Source organism: Maylandia zebra, linkage group LG20 (genome assembly GCF_041146795.1).
Source record: "Maylandia zebra isolate NMK-2024a linkage group LG20, Mzebra_GT3a, whole genome shotgun sequence".
In the NCBI taxonomy this organism is placed as follows: Eukaryota; Metazoa; Chordata; class Actinopteri; order Cichliformes; family Cichlidae; genus Maylandia; species Maylandia zebra.
The window spans coordinates 6,887,121-6,906,843 of record NC_135186.1 but is presented as its reverse complement, the minus strand read 5'-3'; the positions used below and the strand labels follow the sequence as shown (position 1 = coordinate 6,906,843).

The 19,723-nt window shown below is 37.0% G+C and overlaps 3 protein-coding genes across 12 annotated transcripts in view; 1 reads left to right on the top strand and 2 right to left on the bottom strand.

The window, feature by feature from the left end:
• Positions 1-64: 64 nt before the first annotated feature.
• Positions 65-4,040, bottom strand: tprg1l (tumor protein p63 regulated 1-like). Its single transcript, XM_004554105.5, has 6 exons — positions 3,646-4,040; positions 3,341-3,432; positions 3,211-3,261; positions 2,995-3,120; positions 2,532-2,685; positions 65-2,004 (listed from the first exon to the last, which is right to left on the bottom strand). Exons 1-6 carry the CDS (start codon positions 3,871-3,873, stop codon positions 1,810-1,812), a joined length of 846 nt encoding a protein of 281 aa, XP_004554162.1. The 5' UTR covers positions 3,874-4,040; the 3' UTR covers positions 65-1,809.
• Positions 4,041-7,378: 3,338 nt separating this feature from the next.
• LOC105940975 (uncharacterized) lies at positions 7,379-14,683 on the top strand. 3 transcript variants are annotated; one of them, XM_023152312.2, is made up of 6 exons: positions 7,433-8,093; positions 8,195-8,266; positions 13,109-13,180; positions 13,582-13,665; positions 13,751-13,882; positions 13,966-14,683. In XM_023152312.2, the coding sequence occupies exons 1-6, from the start codon at positions 7,841-7,843 to the stop codon at positions 14,244-14,246; spliced, it is 894 nt and encodes a 297-aa protein (XP_023008080.2). In that variant the 5' UTR covers positions 7,433-7,840; the 3' UTR covers positions 14,247-14,683. The 3 variants fall into 3 exon arrangements, with proteins under 3 accessions (XP_076734759.1, XP_023008080.2, XP_012775336.2); XM_012919882.3 differs by lacking the exons at positions 7,433-8,093; positions 8,195-8,266 and adding exons at positions 11,425-11,696; positions 11,782-11,853; XM_076878644.1 differs by lacking the exons at positions 13,109-13,180; positions 13,582-13,665; positions 13,751-13,882; positions 13,966-14,683 and adding exons at positions 8,472-8,555; positions 8,640-8,771; positions 8,866-9,524 and having other exon boundaries at positions 7,379-8,093.
• A 1,470-nt stretch (positions 14,684-16,153) lies between these two features.
• Positions 16,154-19,723, bottom strand: part of prdm16 (PR domain containing 16) — a 174,222-nt gene continuing 170,652 nt past the window's right edge. For all 8 annotated transcript variants that reach the window (XM_076878168.1, XM_076878167.1, XM_076878170.1 and 5 more), the window contains one exon: positions 16,154-19,568. In XM_076878168.1, coding sequence (XP_076734283.1) covers positions 19,434-19,568 — 135 coding nt within the window. In that variant the 3' untranslated portion in view covers positions 16,154-19,433. The remainder of the gene's footprint in view (positions 19,569-19,723) is intronic.

Below are 19,723 nucleotides of genomic sequence, written 5' to 3'. Positions count from 1 at the left end.
GAGTTACAGTTAGGTATCTTGATGAAATGTAGTCGCACTGTTGACATGAGCAAAGACATGAGACAGTTTTCTTTAGTTGGTAATTTTAAAGCAGTTCTTCATGACACAAGTTGCATTATCTTTAACCTGCAAATACTGCATCATTACTTATAGCATGTAAAAGGCGTTACCCGCTATGACCAGACTGAAATGTCAGTAAGAAATCCAAACAGCAACAGGCAGTACTAAATATATCAGGACAGTATTTCTTGTCTTCAAGGCATCATCTTGCTCTAAAGCCACTTGAACTGTAACTTCAATCAGTCCTAGTAGTTTCAGTCCTCGACAGTACAAACGTAATCGTAAAGCAGTTCTATATCCACCCCAAGCCTCAGCCCTGACAAAAACATAGAGGCATTTTTAATTTTCCATAGTGGCTATTGTGCTACAGATATCTAAAACAAAAAACAAAACCTTCACGTGTTTGTAGAAATGAGTTAATATCCCTAAATAAAATACTTGAGAACTGTTAATGGTATATTCATATTCTTAGATCGCTTAAGTCAAATGCATTGGAAAAAATGTATATAAACAAAACAATCAGTATTTACAGATTCACTTGGGATATTTCTTTAAAAAAACCCATCTGTCATGCAGACTGAACATGCAGGGAACATGCACAAATAAGACCAGGAAAAAAAAGGCATTTTGGGATGTTTTCTGTTGGTATTGGCGATGCATGGAAGTATGTTCTGTAACCTTTGGCTGGACAATAATATCCACAACGCACACATTCTAGGAAGTTAATGTACTTATGCAAAGCTTTATCTGCATCTGTGCCACTTTGTAACCCAACCCGCCCTCTGCACAGTTTAATACAGCTGAGTGCAAATATATGTCTAAAACAAATGCAAATTGCAGCACCGTAATGGCAACTCACAGAACAAACATAAAGATTTACATGTTCACATTGCACATATTATTTCTGACATAAAAAGAACATTTTTGTTATTGTAGCTAATACAGCTCTGCAAATGGTGGCTCCCTGCTCTAAGCAAAGACATCATTTAGGTAAATATAAGCACTGAAAATAAAACACGGGTTAAATACAAGAGAGAGGATTTTGATATGTAATTCATCATTACTACTGAACAAGCCCATGCATTCTGCAAATCAGTACCAAAGCTGAGCCTAGGGCACAGCCTTGCAGATGCTATGCTCTCCTATCTAGTTTCCTTCCATATCTCGACATAAATTTATTTGAATAATTATGTGACACGGCGATCCTACTCATTTCATCAGCTGCTTTTCCATTCCAAGAAGCTACTCTATGGCTCTGTAGTCCGAATAATGCAAACACAAACCATATCATGTAGCAAACGTGGAACTCATCTTGGCCGATGATACGGTTTCACTGTTCTAAATATCACATTCAATTTGACAGTCTGTCATTTAGTGGTTAAACCAGAAACGTGAGACTTCAAGAAGCTCAATATAAAGTACGTGCTGTGCCTTTTATCTCCCAACTCTTATAGCACGGCCACACACTCCTGAAGGTCGTGTGTGTGTGACACTTGTGTGGAACTCTGACAGAAAGGGGGGGGACTAGGGGCACAAAAAAATGAATGAGTAAACAGTTGTTACAGTGCTGTGCATCATTTACGTACAGTTGGCTGACCATTACACCGACTCAGGAAGGTGTGTGGGCATCTCTTGGATTCTGCATACACGCACACACATGTTACACATTACACTGCAGCTTCCCTCAGACAGTGTAGTTTAACACAGACACATGAGTTGAAATGTTGTAGTTTGGAGAAACGACTGAATTTAGAAGCCAATCTTGCCGCGTGTCATGGAGTAGCCCAACTTAGCCTCATTGTTAATGAAGGACATTATGCCTAGATATGTTTCAATAAGCAGGGGTCTTTCCAGGATCAGCACACCGTTAGCTCGACCTGGGATCGGGTGCTCCTTATGGGCTCTCTTCACTGCCTGCACGAGCTGGATTTTGAAGTTGTCCAACTTGGGAGGTAGAAGGAAAAAATATGAACCTATTAACAGCCACTTCAAAAGTGCACAATTTATATATTTATTAAAATAGGAGTCGCTGTCTGGAGTTAAGTATCTGAGGTTGCTCTGGAATAAAGAATACATTCAAGATTTTGCAGTAGAATGGGCTTCATTCACTGCATGTAGCAATGCCTGGATGAGAAATTGCCCAAGGCACAGCTGTTGTCTTGCCAGTAAAATATAAACAAACGGCTTTAAAAATATCTATTGATATACCAAGTTGAAAAGTATGAATAACTGTCTTTATCTTGAGGGCTGAATTATGTCTTTAAGGCAAGCAATCAGTCCATTGTTTCCAGTTGAACTGTGACTGTTTGTTGTTTGAAACAACCATTCACCAGCCGTCACCATTGTTTCACAACACAGAAAAAAGCTTACATTTTGAAGCTTTATTTGCTTAGTTTTCATAACGTCAAGTAGCCTATTATCGGAAATAATAAAAATGCATGTTTAGCTTAATTTAATTAAAGTGACTGTACCTGGCACAGAGAGGCCACCTTCTCATCAGCATGGGCCATGGGGTGCTCTGTGAACGTGGTGTAGGGCATCTCTGTTGACCAGGGGTTCCAGCGATTAATGAATGAAGCCTGGGGACGTTTGTCCCATTGGACACGAATCCCATAGCCTTCTCTTCTGTTTGACAATACAACAGTTTTAATAAGATTAGAATATCAAACAGCTGACGACATTGTTGCAGCACAACCACAGAGATGGACCACAACGGTTTACAAAAGACATTTTGTAAGTTTTTACATTTTACTTCCGTGTGCATCAATTTGGAAAAAATTTTTTTGTATGTATTTATTGCTATTTAAACAATTAAAAGACATCATTCTGTTTTGCTAATATTAAAGGTTAATGTTGTAATGTTTACACATTTATTTGTTAATGTGCTCTGGGTAAATACTAATTGGCTGTTGACAAGCTGAAATTCTGACATACTTGTTGAGGGATTTGGGTGGAAACTCAAACTCGCCCACTGAGATGGTGTCCACAGCATTGAGAGAGATCCTGATTACTTGTTGACACAGCAGGTTAATGAAGTCATACTTGCACACCAACAGGGACCTGCAGAGAACGTAAAGACAATGTTGTTGGCTACCTGATATGCCTCATTAAATATTAGTCACTTAAAGATGAGGTATGATTCTGACTCACCTATCAGTTATCAGCACAAGTCTCTCCTTTTCGTTATTCCAGTGATCAATTCTGTAGAAAACAATAGTTCACACAAGAGTTCATTTTTATGCCTCCTGCCTGATAATAAACATGATGACGGGATACTTACTCAGCCAGCAGCCAGACACTAAGCACCTCTCCATCCTCGGACGGCAGTGCCACAGTCCTGATGTCGCTCACCGCCTGCTCAATGGTACCTGGCTGAGATCAGCATCACACAACCGTAAATCATCTGAGCCTCATCCTCCCTGTGATCTGTTACTGTGATTGTCACAACATGCTGCCCTGCACTGACGCCTACGGCTGGGGGTGAGGTACCTTAGAGGTACCTAAGCAGCGTATGATAAGTGCGAGTGGTTCATATAAAAACAAACGGGCTTATCACCGCAAGCTGGAATGGATGCAGCAACTTACTCTGAACACGAAGTAGTCCTTCACTTTCGCTTGCATGGTGGGGTTATGCACATGAAAAGGCGTCAGCGTTTGTAACGGGGGACAGCAGGCCACGGAGGCGGCGTGTCCAAAGCTTCGTCCGGCCTCCGGCGGCGTGAAGGCAACCTCGACCCCATCCTCGGTTTCTGCAGGGTGGAGAACCGCAGCGCCCGGACTCTCCGGCTCCATTGCGTCGTTGAGCTGAAGCATAATGAAACGTACGTGTTTCCCGGAGCTTCCCAACGATGTGCACCCACTGTTAGATCTAAAAATCTTCTCCCGACGATGCAGATTCTCCCATTGCGCACAAATAATGTTGTGATTGTGGGGGTAACGAGGAAGTAGCTCCCTATTGCTTCACTTCCCCCGTTTAATTTCCTTCCTGTTAAAGGGACACGGTGTTTTTGACCCATGTAATTACCAGTAAATATTTTTTTTTAAATAAATTGGCTGGTTCCATTTTTTTCATCATTTTCACTAGCATGATCCGTAAATGATCTAAAGTAATGTTCTAGTTTTTATTGCCTAATTCTATTTACGTTATTATCATGTAATTATTAAATAATTGTACTGCCACTTAGTATTCCTGAAGATGCTGTTCTTGTACGTTTTATATCAAAGTTAAATCCACAGCAACCCGATAGTTATACTACAATAATATTGTAATAAGATTCCTTTGGTTTATAATCTCCTAACCAGGTAAGTCTGGGAATAACAAGGAAAAAAACTTGTTCTTTTAGGTCAAGTCAAGTGCCTGTATTGTCATTTCAACCATGTGCAGTGGTACAGTACACAGTAAAAGACTATGGTGCTATATATAACGGACAATCAACACAGGACTACATAAGGTGCAAGTGCACAAACATTGCAAAAAACAAAACAAAACAATACTGTGAAACACCAGTCAGAACAGAACCATAAAGACACAAGACAGTGCAATACAAAACTGCAACAACGACAGTGGGTTGTGCAAAAGACTGAGCATTGTACAAAAAGTAACTTGATGTATGAAGTGTGTGTGTGTGTATGACATTGTTCAGTCTAAATCATTTGTAGAAGAGTTTTGCTGTAATAATATTTACATTTATAAGCTGTATCAAGAATAGTAAACTTCCTTTATATAAAGGTTTATTGAAAAAGCAGTGCGACAGCAGTATTTAATCAAGCATTAAGCTTAATATTTAATCAAGGAAGTATTAATTAATTTATTTTGTAATCTTGGACATTTTTGATATTTACTCTTTCATGTTCATTTTTGGAAATTTTCTTGGTTGTTATATGCCAAATGCCACCAGTGTTTCAAATATTAGGCATTAAATATCACTGAAAACAAGCGAATCACCTAAATAAGAAATGACGAACGAGGTGTGTTCCTGAGACCCAGCCCGTTTATTATGTCTTCTGTAATGGACAAAAACAGTTAAACTGAAAGACCCCCCCGGTTTTCAGGACGATAAGTTAACGCTCACAATTATTTAATATTGAAATTAACTATAACAGTTCCCTCTAGTGGAAACTCTGGGGAACTGTGAGCTGGAAATGCAGTTTTGCAAAGAGTGTGCTGTTTAAGAGGCAGTTTGCCCACAAATGAAAATTATCTAATAAACCAGCATTTGCTTTAAAAAGAGCCTTTTTGGAAGTCAAATGATAATGCTTTGTAGCTATATTGCAGTGTTAAAAGAAACTTGTCTCCCTGCTTTACCTGTTGCTTGGGTGTACATTAGTCTTAGGGCAGGTTGCAGACTAGTAATGATGATTTGTACTGATTAGAGTTTTTGTTTGTTTGTTTGTTGTTGTTGTTTTTAACCAAAATGTGAAAGAATATTAATCTTGAACTATTTCTTGTTTTGTTTTATGTTGTTTGCTTTTAGAGTTGGGTTTTCTGTTGCAACTGTTTTATGTCATCACAGGCTCAGTCAGCACAGTCCATCCTCTCTAACTTAACTGGAAAGGTCAACATATTTGTAAAACAATAACTTTTTAAATCTCAGTTTGACTTTGACTTGTTTTTCAGAGAGTTGTTGATGTACATGGGGGGCGAAGATCACACGTGGATGTTTAGCTTTCAAGTGGGTGTTTTTGTTTGTCTCCTTGCTCTTTATAATCCAGACTTTGTTCTCATGCTTGGTTTATCGGTTTATTGAGGAAGAACATAATACTCATCTGAACTTGAGGAAGACCATGTTTGGTCTATGACTGTAACTTGTTTTTTTTGTGGAAGGTTGCTTAGTGCTGTCATATACATATACAAATACACCAAAGCATAGCTATTTTGATTTCAATACTTTTTTTTTAATTACATGTGAACAACTAAACACCAATTTGTAATTCTCTACTGTTGGACTTATGAATCTGTTATCTGTTTGTATGCCATAAATGATATGTTTCTGATAAGTGCTGTCAGTTTTATGAGTTTACAAAATGTATTTGATGTTGTCAAATTTGTGTTTTTTAATTTCCCCTTTGAAGCCTTCAGTCAGCCATATTTCAGACTGAGCCATCACTTCATGGTTAGAATAAGTTTGACCTCTTAAACTTTCAGTTAGTACTGATGCTGTTTCTCAATGTCATAGTACTTAATAAGCAATTTTCTGCCAGAATCGTTAGTCAAAGATTTCAAATAGATTAACAGTGGCTGCAAGTTGATTTAGTTAAACCAGTAGATTAGATCTACTTGACTTTCATCACAATGTGTGATTCAATGGAAAAGATACACCTTTATAACAGCAATGTGAACTGTGAACTGTCAGAAGTTTTCTGATGACTCTGCGGTGGTTGGATGCATCAGCAGGGATGATGAGACAGAGTACCGGGCTGTGGTCGACTCCTTTGTCACGTGGTGTGAGCAGAATCATCTGCAGCTCAACGTGACAAAGACCAAGGAACTGATCGTGGACTTCAGGAAGACCAGGAAACACTTGACCCCTGTTTCAATCCAGGGGGTCAGTGTTGACATTGTGGAGGACTATAAATACCTTGGAGTACACATTGACAATAAACTGGACTGGGCTAAAAACACCACAGCACTTTACAGGAAGGGCCAGAGTCGTCTCTATTTTTTGAGGCGACTGAGGTCCTTCAACATCTGCCAGAAAATGCTGAGGATTTTCTATGAGTCTGTGGTGGCCAGTGCGATCCTCTATGCTGTTGCATGCTGGGGGAGCAGGCTGAGGGTCGCAGATGCCAACAGACTTAATAAACTGATCCGTAAGGCCAGCAATGTTGTGGGGATGGAGCTGGACTCCCTCAAGGTGGTGTCGGAGAGGCGGATGCTGTCCAAGATAAAGACAATGTTGGATAACACCTCCCACCCACTCCATGACATGTTGGTCAGTCACAGGAGCACGTTCAGTGAGAGACTGAGATTACCGAAAAGCACCACTGAACGACACAGGAAATCATTCCTGCCTGTGGCCATCTCCCTGTACAACGCATCCACTTAACACACTGTTTGCTGCTACAACTACACATGTTTCTTTTCCAAATATTTATTTATAAGTGACTTATGTATGTATGTATGTATATATATGTATATATTGTACTATTCTTAGTTAGCGTATTGTCTGTCTTGTCTTAATGTTGGTTTAAAATGGAGCACTGTAACAAAAAATAATTTCCCCCAGGGATCAATAAAGTATTCTGATTCTGATTCGGTCTGCTGTAAATAGTTTTTTGGGCCATCCACTTCTTCTTTTGTCGAATTTCCTCACATTTCTTAAATAAACTTTGCACACCATACTGATATAAACCAAGTCTTCAGCTGATAACTTGGGAGTCATCTTGTTGGTGCACAAATACTATTCATTGTCCATCGAACTATGCTATCTTTGGTCAGTTTCATAGATTCAACTAAAGAAATCTGAACCAATTATGTGTTTTTGAGACAGACTCCTTCTATATGAGTGAAAAAGCAGCCTATGTCCAAAGAACAACTTTGAAAGGCTTTCAGAAAACCTGGAGAACTATTGCTCAAGACTATAAAAAGAAAGTCATTTTAAAAAAAACTAAAAGGAAATGAGGGGTAGCTCAAGGCCATAGTAGGTCAGAAGTATTAAGTGTTATCTTCTGCACGTGTTTATAATAAAATAATTCTGCCAATGATTGACCCAAAATTCTTGACAATCAAGACGCTATATAAGGCTGGACCTAAGACAGAAACAACAGTAAACTGGACACTATGAGTTGTAAGATGACAATGCTTTTTCCATTGTTGCTGCTGACCTTCCTGTCAACAGCCAGGCTTGAAACAGAGTCTGACAATGAAATAATTCCACAGTTAACGGAAACTGGATCCCAGGAGAGAGGACAAGCAAAAGCTTCTGATCAACAACACAACTGTGTTACTGACATCAATTCTGTGCTGAGAGAGATGAGTGCCTTGTTGGGTGCACTGAAGGTTGAAGTGAGATACTTGCGAGAAGACAATGAAGGTAAAGTATAATGTGTGGCCTGAGAATCCATTTAATTAAACCACTGGCATGGTGTCTGCAAATATGTCATGCTATTTTTAATTATCTATTTATTTATTTAGAACAAGCAGCTAAGGTGAGAGAACTGGAGTTGCAAAAGACTGAGCTGGACAAGCTGAAGGAACAATATCAAGGTATATATACTCAGCAGTGAAAAATGATGAATAATTAAAGACCATGAGGAAAATGCTCGGTCTGTTTTTTTTTTCTGGACATCATGAAATATGATATATTTAAATATATCTTTCAGTAACTGACACCAAAGTAATGAATATTTACAATGTAACTCAGGTTTTGCTCATTTTTTCTTTTTCTTTTAACCAATTACTCTGATTACAGCACAGTCACAAGAACTGATCTCCATTAAAGCTAAGACAAATACCACAGAAAACCAGGTGGAGGCTCTAAAGAGAGAGAGAGAAGGTTTGTGAATTTAGAAACAAGCTCATTATTGCAACAGTCAATGTAACATCAGTCATTTTAACGTGCTTTTGTCCTCTGTCTCAGTGAAACAAGTGGCTTTCTCAGCCTCTCTGCTAGCTGCGGGGTCGGGAACTGTTGGACCGTTTAACACACACACACCTCTGGTCTTCAGACGTGTCGTCTCAAATATTGGAAATGCATATAATCCACATACAGGTATGCATCTATGAGAAAAAGAAAAATCTGACTTTATGACAAAGTTGAGATCATTGTAGGTGACAACTCTCTATTTGATTTTAACATCCCACAGGATTTTTCATTGCACCAGTGAGAGGAGCTTACCACTTTGAGTTCTACATTGGTGCACATGGTCATGCAGCTCATCCTACTGGAGCTGTGTTGATCAAGAATGGCGAGCATATTTTTATTGCCTATGAACACCAGAATTCCCATTATGGAAGTTCTGCTAATGGTGTCACGTTGTTATTAGAGGTTGGAGATGTTGTGTTTTTGCGCCAGTGGGTTAACTCAAGGATTTTTGACAATGAAAATCACCATAGCACCTTTAGCGGCCATCTGCTTTTTACCATGTGAGCAGAAAACAGTTGTTAGTTTGCTCGTGCACACTCCGCAGCAGTATGAAGATGTTCTCTGTACTGATATTTGTATGAACCCGACTGACAAAAATGCTAAACAAAAATAACATTTGCAACAAGAAAAAAAATCGAAGATGTTTTTCATTTACACGTCTTTACTTGCATTAAAAAAGTACCTCAGCACCTGACTGTTAGTTCCGTGCCAGATTTAATTTGGTGTAGAATTTTCTAAGACAATTGTACATATTATGATTATTTTATTTTTTTGGTTTGTTTTGTAGAAATGTTTTATGTGATGAAGACAATTTTCAATTTACCTTTATATCTATGAAAGAATCAACCTTTGTGTTCTGTTTATCGAGTAAGCTGTACAGCAATCATAATTCTAATAAATATATATGAAATTAAATATTGGCATGTTCTGTTACATTTTATGGACTTTTACTTAACTTGAGAGAGAGATAAAAAGAGAGACGGAGAGAAAGAGAGGTAATATCTGAGTTCATATAGGCTTAAAATTTAAGCAGCATTGCTCTTTAGTTGAAGATTTAGGTAGTTTTGAGCCAGCACTATACCAGTGCAGATTACAAAGAGCAAATGGAGTAATAGTAAACACCCCTTAATAAGCTGCCTCAATAGGTTGAAAGTATCAGCGTTGGTATTGAAACTGCAAATGGTAGCACTGTATTTATCAGTTCCAGTGTGCCACAGCAGCAGTATTTGCTTAGTGTTCTGAAAGGATGTTGATGTCCTCTGTACTTGTGTTTTGAGTGGTCATTGGCCTCCAACATAATCTGTGCTGCTCTCTGTCCCAACTTTAATTTTAATTTTTTTGCATAAATGAGTGTGATCACATCAAGAGGGTAAAATGAACACGGTTAACAAAGATGTGAGAAATATGCCAATAAATAGGTGCTGCTAATAAATACAGGCATCGCAGACCAGCATGATATTTGAAACTGATTTACTGATATCATCGACATAACACACAATGCATCAAATAAATGCATAGCTGTTGTATTTTCAGGCTTTTGTAAACTTCTGGTTACAGTCTCTTTTACACCCTCTCCAACTCTACCTCCATTTATTCAGCAAGAATAGACTCAATAGGCCCTGTGCACAACTGAGCTAAACGAATAGTACATTGTCTTTGCTACAAGCAAAATAAACCTCACATCCTGAATGGCTGGTCAATGCTGGTCAAATTGTCATCAGTAAAGAGGTAACTGATGCTGGACTAAGCAGAGTTGCAAAAAAAAAAAAAAAAAGACACGCTGAACAGGCTAATCAGAGTAAAGATTTTGGATGGGCAAAAGAATGCTGAAAAAAAAATTCGAGAGAGATAAATCTAAGTTTGAGTTCTTTTGATCCCAAGGAACATTTGTGGGAAGTATTGACAAAGATATGCTATGCTATATTTATGCTATCTTTATATCTGTAAATATATATATATAAAATTAAATTGATTGAGGGATTGAAGAGGTATTGAGAAATGAAGGGGACCACTATATTTGGCAATGCCATGCAATGTCTTGTCAACACTTAGAAGTACAGAATTATTGAAATCTTCTTGAAGAACACTGGCTTTATATATAAAAAGAAAAACAACAGCAAAAACAACAAAAAATATGCTACATATCCCAAATACAGTAAGAGTCATTAATCACTCCTGTATCTAAGTCACAGTGGCCTTTTTGTAACCGTACCTATATACTGTTTTTAACCACAAAACCACTGGAAAACACTACACACATACACCCAAGAGTCAGAGTCTAAACCCAACCAAATTATTGATTATCACATTTCTAGATGAAAGATTTTTTTGTTAAATGTTTATAGGCCCGTGAGTCTTTGGCACTGGCACTGCAGAATAGTTCTGTCTGTAGTAAAATCCATCATCTATTTTCTTGCCCACTTATAGAGTTCAAATGTGGGTTTGTTGGAGCCTGTCCCTGCTGTTATTTGGCAAAAGGTGGAGTACACCCAGGACTGAGCCCGAGTCTACCACATGGCCAACACAGAAAGACAGACCACCATTCACAATCCCATCTATAGTTGATTCAAAATAATTTATTTTCATTTGATGAATGAAAAATGTGTTGTTATTAAAAAACTGGGATTTTTTTTATACTTACAACATTTTGAGTGTAGTGTAAATACGACAAGTCCAAAGTAACAGTGCTATCTCCTGGGAATGTTTCTGATGAAACATCCATGGTAATGATTGACCAGACAGTCACCGACATTAAAGACACTATATAAGGCTGGAGTTAAGAAAAAACACTGAACTGCACAAACTCCATGAGATCCAACATGACAGTGTTTTTTCCATTGTTGCTGCTAATCTGCACGCTCTCTACAGTTCAACTTGAAATAAACTCTGACAGCAAAATTATTCCACTTTTAAATCAGGGAATGGAAACAGCACAAACCTCTGACCCTGAGCAAACATGTAAACCTGACATCAATTCTGTTCTGAGAGAGATGAGTGCCTTGTTGGCTGAACTGAAAGCAGAGATTAGACACTTACAGAAAGAGAATGAAGGTACAGTAGTATGCAATGGCACAAGAAACCACTGCTTTAATTCACTGAATTATGTCTTACTTTTAATTTTTTTCTGTTTTTTTAGCACAGGCAGCTAAGGTCAGAGAACTGGAGTTACAAAAGACGGAGTTGGACAAGCTGAAAGAACAGCACGAAGGTTAGTTTTGGGTGAATAGTTTATTTTTATTGGGGTTTCTCTGTGTCTGGTTGCTGTGTTAGATTTTACTCCCTATAAGCAACAAATTGGAACATTGTCAGAAGACTCGTGTTTCAAAGGAAACATTTACTGTACCTGAAAATTCAAAAAATTAAGGAAAACTGAGTAGGACAAGAGAATCTCATTGAACTAAGTTACTCTAAACATAACATAGCGGGAACACTAAAACATAGATGCTTACCTTATTATATATCAGTGAGAAGCATACTCAAGTTGCAGTTTAACTAGTAGCAATACACCAGCATTCTGGACCTTTTTCAGGTGATCCAGGGATGATTTGCTCAGCATATAGAATAAATAATTGTAATAATCAAGATGTGATGCATGTTTGGTTGCTTGCATTTTGTACTGAGAAACAGGATATATGTCCTGTGAGGGACAGATTCCCCAATAAATATTTAAGTTTTAGTATAAATAAGCGTCCTATCACATTCTCAGCAAATACTGGAGGAGTGAGGTCACTTACAAGCACACACAACAAATTTTGCATTGCATTTCTGAAGTAGCTTGTAAATTACAGTAATCGCAGTAACAATCAACTGGCTATTGGCTCCAACAGAAAATGGGCCTATATATATATATATATATATATATATATATATATATATATATATATATATATATATATATATATATATATATATATATATATATATATATATATATATATATATATATATATATATATATATATATATATATAATTTTATTTAATTTTTTTCAAAGACTCTTAAGTAATTGGATAGTGTACTGATATAGAGATATAGATAGATATAGATTTCTACCCAAACTGAATGTGACACGCAGCAACTGAATCAAAGGCCTAGAAGAACATCTCAAGGAAAGACAGCATTTGGTGATGTCTGTGGGTTCTTGACTTCATGAAGTGATTGTACTTAAAATTATGTTAATTTGTCAAATTGTAATACCAAAGTAGTTATTTCAATACTTTTATTAAACACATTGAATGAAAGCTGCAGGTCTGCATTTCACTCACATCTTGATTCTTTAATTTAAAATCCATTGTGGTGTGTGCAGAGACAGAATTACACAAAAAACAACCAAAAACAACCCAAACCTAACAGTAGTATATTACAGCAATTAAACTAATGGGAAAAGTGCTTCCAACTACTGAGCTGAACCATATATCATCTCTTTTATTTCTTCTTCTTCTTTTTATCACTCTCTTTGTCAGCACAAGCAGCTAAGGTGAAAGAATTGGAGTTGCTAAGGGCAGAAATGGATAAGCTGAAGCAAGAGAGCCAAGGTATATACGTCTGTGCTCACAAGTTTGCATACACTCATCACAGACATGAATGTCGTAATGAAGTTTGAGCTCTTAATCATTTCTTTAAACTTCTTAAAGTTTTTCCAGGGTGAAATGATGGTGTCTCATACATCTTTAATTTCTTTAAATAACAAGAATTGGATGCACAAGTAACTGTAACCCACACAGGGGTCATAATTTATACATGCATGCTAAAATATACACATACAGCCACACTAGTATTTAGTTAATTGTCTCCTAGCAAATCCCACTTTAACCAGGTACATTGTGTTGCACTGAGAAATAGTTAGCTCAAAAGCTTAGCAACAAGTGATTTTATTAAAAATGTTCATAGTCAAACAGTATCTTTTTAAAAAATGTAATTATTCATTTAATTCCAGCACAAGGAGGAGAGCTAATCACCATTAAAAGTAGGGCAAACATCACAGAAAACCAGGTGGAGGTCCTGAAGAGAGAAGCAGAAGGTTTGTTGAACAGGAAACAATCTCATTATTGAAACAGTTACTGGAACATAAGTCACTTTAACACGTGTGTTTCTCTCTCTCTCAGTCAAACGTGTGGCTTTCTCAGCCTCTCTGTTAGGCACAGGCTCACAAAATATTGGACCATTTAACACATACATGCCTCTGGTCTTCAAATATGTTGTTTCCAATATTGGAAATGCCTATAATTCACACACAGGTACTCAAATACATACATTTTTAGAATTAATTTGATTTTATGACAATGTTTACTCCATTTAAATTTTTAAAAATGTCCCACAGGTTCCTTCACTGCACCAGTAAGAGGAGCGTACCACTTTGAATTTTATGTATATGGACATCATTCACATCCTTCAGGGGCTGTGTTGGTCAAGAATGGAGAGCACGTCTTTGTTGCATACGAACATTCGAGCAGTCCTCATTCAGTCAGTTCTTCTAATGGTGTCACATTGCTACTAGAGGTAGGAGATGTGGTGTTTTTGCGACTGTGGAATGGCGCTTGGATTTTTGACAATGAAAATCGGCACAGCACGTTCAGTGGACATCTGCTTTTCCCCATGTGAGAAGAAAAACAGCCTAAGATATCTGTGCAAGCACACTCTACCAGTGTATTAGTTACTCTGCATTTTTTCTAGATATGAAGCTGACTGAGCAGCCACAAGTATGAATATGTAAACTATCATCATGTTTTCTTACTTTGTTTAGCCTTTTATTTAATTGTTGGCAAATTTTGTTTTTTAAAAAGAGAGATTGGGTTAAATGTTTTCTTTTGCTTTTGCTTCTTCTTCTACTTTTTTAAAAAAGTTGAATAGTATCAGACCCACTTAAACACAAATTACGCACATGTAAATACCTTGTGATTTATAAAACCATGTTAATATAGCACGATCTATTTCCTTAGAAAGCAAAGACAGAAAGAAAGCTAGACATTACTGTAACTGTAACTGTTTTAATCCTTTGCTTGTCAATTTACAGTCAATTAAACAAATAGCTAACTTTATTTTTTCATCTTCATGAAAAACTCCTGCAATGTCCCACAGAGTTTACACTTTTGGCTTACACCTGGATTTCTTACATCAACACTTGGCTGCCATTAAGTATGGCTTCTGTTTTACACCTGCACTACTACAACTCAGCACAGACTTCATCCAACACATACATTCCCACCATTTGATTGGAAATATGGAAAAGCTGTAACTAATGCGTCACAAACACATATTATTGCCAACTTGTTTGCAGTTTAACTTTCTCCCAAATGAAAGAGTCTATTCCAACTAACTTACAACATTAATAACAATGCAGCACCTGCTTATTTAAAGTTTTTATGCAACTGACTTTGATACCGACTGCTTTTAAATCCATAGTCTGGCTCTATTTTCTATTTCACAGCTCTTAACCTCATATTTTTCACTTGGACCTCAAATCACAGAACACATTTCTCCTGAATGTACCATTCACCTCTAATCCCGCTGGACTTGTATTTAAACTGAGTTAATGGCTCAATTAAAACACATCCTAACCTAAATGTAGAATTGTTTATGTACTAAATTTCAAAGAATAAATCAATAGCGTATAAGAAGGATTTGGGGTACAAAAAACAACAACAACCCAAAACTTAATATAATCCTCAATGTAAAGCCAGCAGCAAAATAATATTTAACAAAATATGAACATTATGATTTTTTTTGTTTAATTTTTCCTCCACACTTTGCTGGGTGATGAGTTCACTGCATTTTTCTTCAAAAGGTGATAAGTTATTGAGTGTGAACCTTTGGGCAATGTTTCCTCCTGACTACATTTTCATGTAGATCATGTTTGTTTACTGGCACGACAGTGTCAATCAAATCTTTCTTTCTACCCAGTAGTTTTGCACGTTTAACTACATCTAAATCTAAAAGGGTTTCTAGATTTTTGTTTGACCTCAACAACTACAAAAGAAACTGCCATTTCTTAAACACAATTTAATCAGTAGAAACTGCAATTTGGGAAGAATTACAATAATTTTTATTTTTAATTTTTTTAAAGTTAATCTCCACCATGTGCCCAATTGGCTGGACATCCAACACTTAATTCAACTTTTTTATTTCCATGAGTTAAAGGTGAGAAGGTTATATTTATGACAAAAAACAATTTCTATAGCGATATAATAATTAAATTCAATATTTTTCACACAATGAGCAAAATAAGTAATTTAAAGGGACTTATAAGGTCAAGGCAAATAATACTGTGTGTAAGTTCTGTTAGTAAGAAGCAAAAATGCTCTTTTAGAAAATAAACCTTATTGAAAGTATCTTACACCAGGCCTCAATTCAGCCTCTCACTCTCTTTAAGCTTCACAAACAGGAGGACTGAACTGGTTAGAGTGGCTGCTTTGAGTGGAGGGAAACTGCTCAAAGCATTGTCACCTTTGTTTGCTGAGCAGTGACTATTTCAGGCACTTCTAGCCCACAAATAAACAACGGAGGACTCATTTAAAAAGCACACAGGTTTTATTGCATATCAATTTCATGTATAAATTCTTCATAGCATTGGAAAGATTACATTTGGTATACATTGCTATTCTACAGAATTAACATCAGAGTCATATCTTTTCAATGAAATTTCTCTAAAGTACATCTGCAATAATCACAAGCATCAAAAGAACTGCAATTTCAGAATTGTTCAATATTATTCTACAATCCTTTATTGTTTTTCATTATGTCTTCTCTGACAAGTCTTTTCTAAGTCTTTCGGGACCACCTGTCCAAACATCTGTAAGGCAGTCAGAAGTTGAAGTCAAACATACTAACCTAACCACATGTACAATAAGTGCATCTACGAATTTCTTTTTTTTTTCCTTCTTTTCTTTTTTTTTTTAATTTTTAATTTTTTTGATTTGATACACGTTTCACAAATGGACATCATTATGACTGCTAACACGTCATGCACAATAAATTTTTTTTTGTTTGCTTTCAATAAACATAACAGAGGCGATATACAACTCAGATTTTAACAAAACAAGCACCATCCATTTAAACCCATATTTTTCAATGATTTTTTTTCTTCAGACAAATGCACCATGTTTTTCATTCTTTAAAATACTATACAGTTAAAAAGAAACTATGTATATTTTTTACTTTCTCCTGTAACAGCGGGGGCAAACAGCAACCATCTTCTATTTTGCTGAAACATATTTCAGTGACCACTTGCCAGAATACGTTCTGAAGCTGGCAAAATGAAATACCTATATGCCTTCAGTTCCTTTGCTTTACACAGCGCGTACTTATTACAGTAGTCCATGACAAGAATTACTACAAACAGTCAGCCTTAAAACTTAATGACCCAAGTCTTTACATTTTGTAACCACAAGTTGGAAAGCAATGCATTTACCATGAATTGAATCTCATTCAGTAGAATTATATAAAAAGAAGACATCTGTCTTTAGAAAACTGAGATGATGCAGCAGTCCTAGCATCACACTACCACCTACTGTCATGAAGAAAAATTACAGTGCTTCTGTTATCCTTACCTCTCCATGTTGAGCACAACATGCCCATCTAGTGAAAGTGAAACCAAATGTATCTGTTCTAACATTCAGGGACCTAAGCATGATCAATTATTGGCTTGGACCCATATGATTTAAGTGCTATTTTCAAAATACAGCATCAGGCCTAGTTAGAAAAGTCCCAGTATGCGGAGAGGAACAGTGATCAACAATGCCCACGCTCCACCTTTTTGCAGCTATCTACAGTAAATTACTCACGCCCCTCCACGGCACAGCTACCTTGTAGACCATATGGAATGAGTTTTCAGTATGACCTCAGAAGAAGAATTTCAGATTAAAAAGTTATCAAGTGTTTCGGTTTTCCCCATCCAGCTAGACAGCTAGACATTTAATTTGAATGGACCGACCAGCAGAATTACGATGCCCGTTTTAATACTTTCTGTGGTTTGTTTTTATCAGTTCTTTTGGTTTAATGAGTTGTTGTCTTTCTTCTCAAATAGTCAGTGATTATGCCATGTTCGTGCAGTTGTGGCTGTGTGCGTTTGAATTTTAGACCGTATAAAATTGGACAACTCATTAAAAAAACAAAAAACAACAGTATTTGTTGGTTATAAGACATGTATTAAATCTGAAACAGATGAAAGGGGGAGCTCGATGTTGTAGAAACTACTCAGATTCAATAGTGTAACAATGTAATGCCCTTTTCATGACATCCATAACGAAGGTTGTCCAAGCCTGCCCCCTTTAGTACTTGAACCATTTTGAACAAGACACATTCAGCCTACTGGGTAAAATGGTTCAACTAAAACAAGGAAATAAAAAGGCTAAACACTGCAGGATGTTTCAATGCCAAATAGGATCTAAGACTAACTACAGCTATATTTCACTATAAATAAAATCAATTAATTTCATGTTTTTTGTTTTTTTGTTTTATTTTGTTTTTGTTTTGATTTTGTATTTTTTTCTCATTTTGGCACACTAACCCATCAAAACCAGAGATTCTGAATCTCCCTCATGTTCTGATAGTTTACCATTCCTTCAGCAACAAGAAACGAGGGATAAAATGACTTCTTCATTTTCACTCCCCCTGCCATGACAAAACAACCAAAAATAAATACAAACACACACTTCTGAAATCAAATATATAAGCGCTTAGTAAGAAAGAAAAAACAAAGAAACTATGACAGCAAATGCAAGCCCCTTGGAAATGAAATGATTGTCAGAGAACAAAACATTTTCTATGGGTTATTTGGCACATACCACTCTTCCTATGAACATCTAGGTTAATTTGTACATCATATGACATATCATACAATTTTGGTCCTTCTCTAAATTAATTATATTAACAATTAAGCACTGCAGTGCCTACGAAGAAACAATACTGTGTAAGAGGAAAGAAAAATTAATGTGAATAAAATTAACAAATGACAATGAAACAAGCAGAGAAAGACTTTCCTCATTTTTTTTCTGAACATGATTTAAATCCATTTTCAGCATGATCAAGTTTGAATAACCAATTACAATGGCTAGTGGCCCAGATAACTCATTGAAAGCACATTTGAACGTAGAATAAAATTCTTTAAAAAAAAAAAAATCAACAGTCTATTGTATCTGCCAATTCTTTAACTAACATTTAGTGTGGTGCTATTGTTGATTCTGCTGTTACTACTGAAACAAAATCAGTAAATAAGTCACCCATGGTTGGTGGAGGAAACACGGAGACAGCGGTCAACACTCTCACTCTATTCTTGGTGAAACAGTGCCAACTTGTGGACATGCAGTGCCAATGCAGCATGTCTCTGCAGTGTTTGTAGTAGGCGGTGTATACAGACTTTAGAGACGTATCAGTCATTAAGAGTCTTTATGAGAGCCTTACGCAGGGTCTCTGTGGTGCTGCGGTAAGCCTTGTGCACTTGGGGAGGATCAGAGTAATGCAGAGTTTCAATGCTATTGAGAAGCATTCATCATGTCCTTCACATCAACAGGAGCTTAGCAGTGCGTTCGCTTTGACAGTCTTTGCAAGACCCTTCACCTGGGGGAAAATCTTCCCCTTCTTTCTTTAACAAACACTCACACACAGACACACACACACAAAACAAGCACACACATCCACACAAACTCATTCTTTCTATCTTGAATGTGTATGACAATGAAATCTTCTCCATCATCCTTTGTCTTGCCCCCTACTCATGTCCACTCAGTCTTTCTGTTCCTCCTCCTACTCTTCCTCCCACCTTTTCTCTCTCTCTCTCTTTCTCTCTCTCGCTTAGATGTGGTTGAGTGGGTGAAAGCTGCTCGTCTCAGACGGTCCACCTCCCATGCTCAGCCAAGCGTCCAGAGAGTTCTGGGAGGGCGCGTGCAAAGGGTTGTTCTCAGAGAGAGACAGCATCATTGCATAAGCCTGTGAAAGAAGAAGACGGATGATTTTTAGGAAAATACAGAAACTTCAGTAAGCTTTCATTGTGTCCAACGACACGTCCAGAAATGAAAGGATTACAGTACATCTGGTTGCTGGTGTTTCACTCAAGTGTGATTATCTTCGAATTTCATGACTTT

What these genes read in the sequence shown, in the direction of transcription:
- LOC105940975 (XM_023152312.2), top strand. Translation starts at nt 7,841, where the DNA reads ATGAGTTGTAAGATGACAATGCTTTTTCCATTGTTGCTGCTGACCTTC. An exon ending in GCTGAAGGAACAATATCAAG is followed by an intron (nt 8,267 to 13,108) that starts GTATATATACTC and finishes TCTCTTTGTCAG; the next exon opens with CACAAGCAGCTAAGGTGAAA. An exon ending in CCTGAAGAGAGAAGCAGAAG is followed by an intron (nt 13,666 to 13,750) that starts GTTTGTTGAACA and finishes TCTCTCTCTCAG; the next exon opens with TCAAACGTGTGGCTTTCTCA.
- tprg1l (XM_004554105.5), bottom strand. Translation starts at nt 3,873, where the DNA reads ATGCTTCAGCTCAACGACGCAATGGAGCCGGAGAGTCCGGGCGCTGCG. An exon ending in AGGACTACTTCGTGTTCAGA is followed by an intron (nt 3,433 to 3,645) that starts GTAAGTTGCTGC and finishes TGCTGATCTCAG; the next exon opens with CCAGGTACCATTGAGCAGGC. An exon ending in CTTGTGCTGATAACTGATAG is followed by an intron (nt 3,121 to 3,210) that starts GTGAGTCAGAAT and finishes CGTTCTCTGCAG; the next exon opens with GTCCCTGTTGGTGTGCAAGT.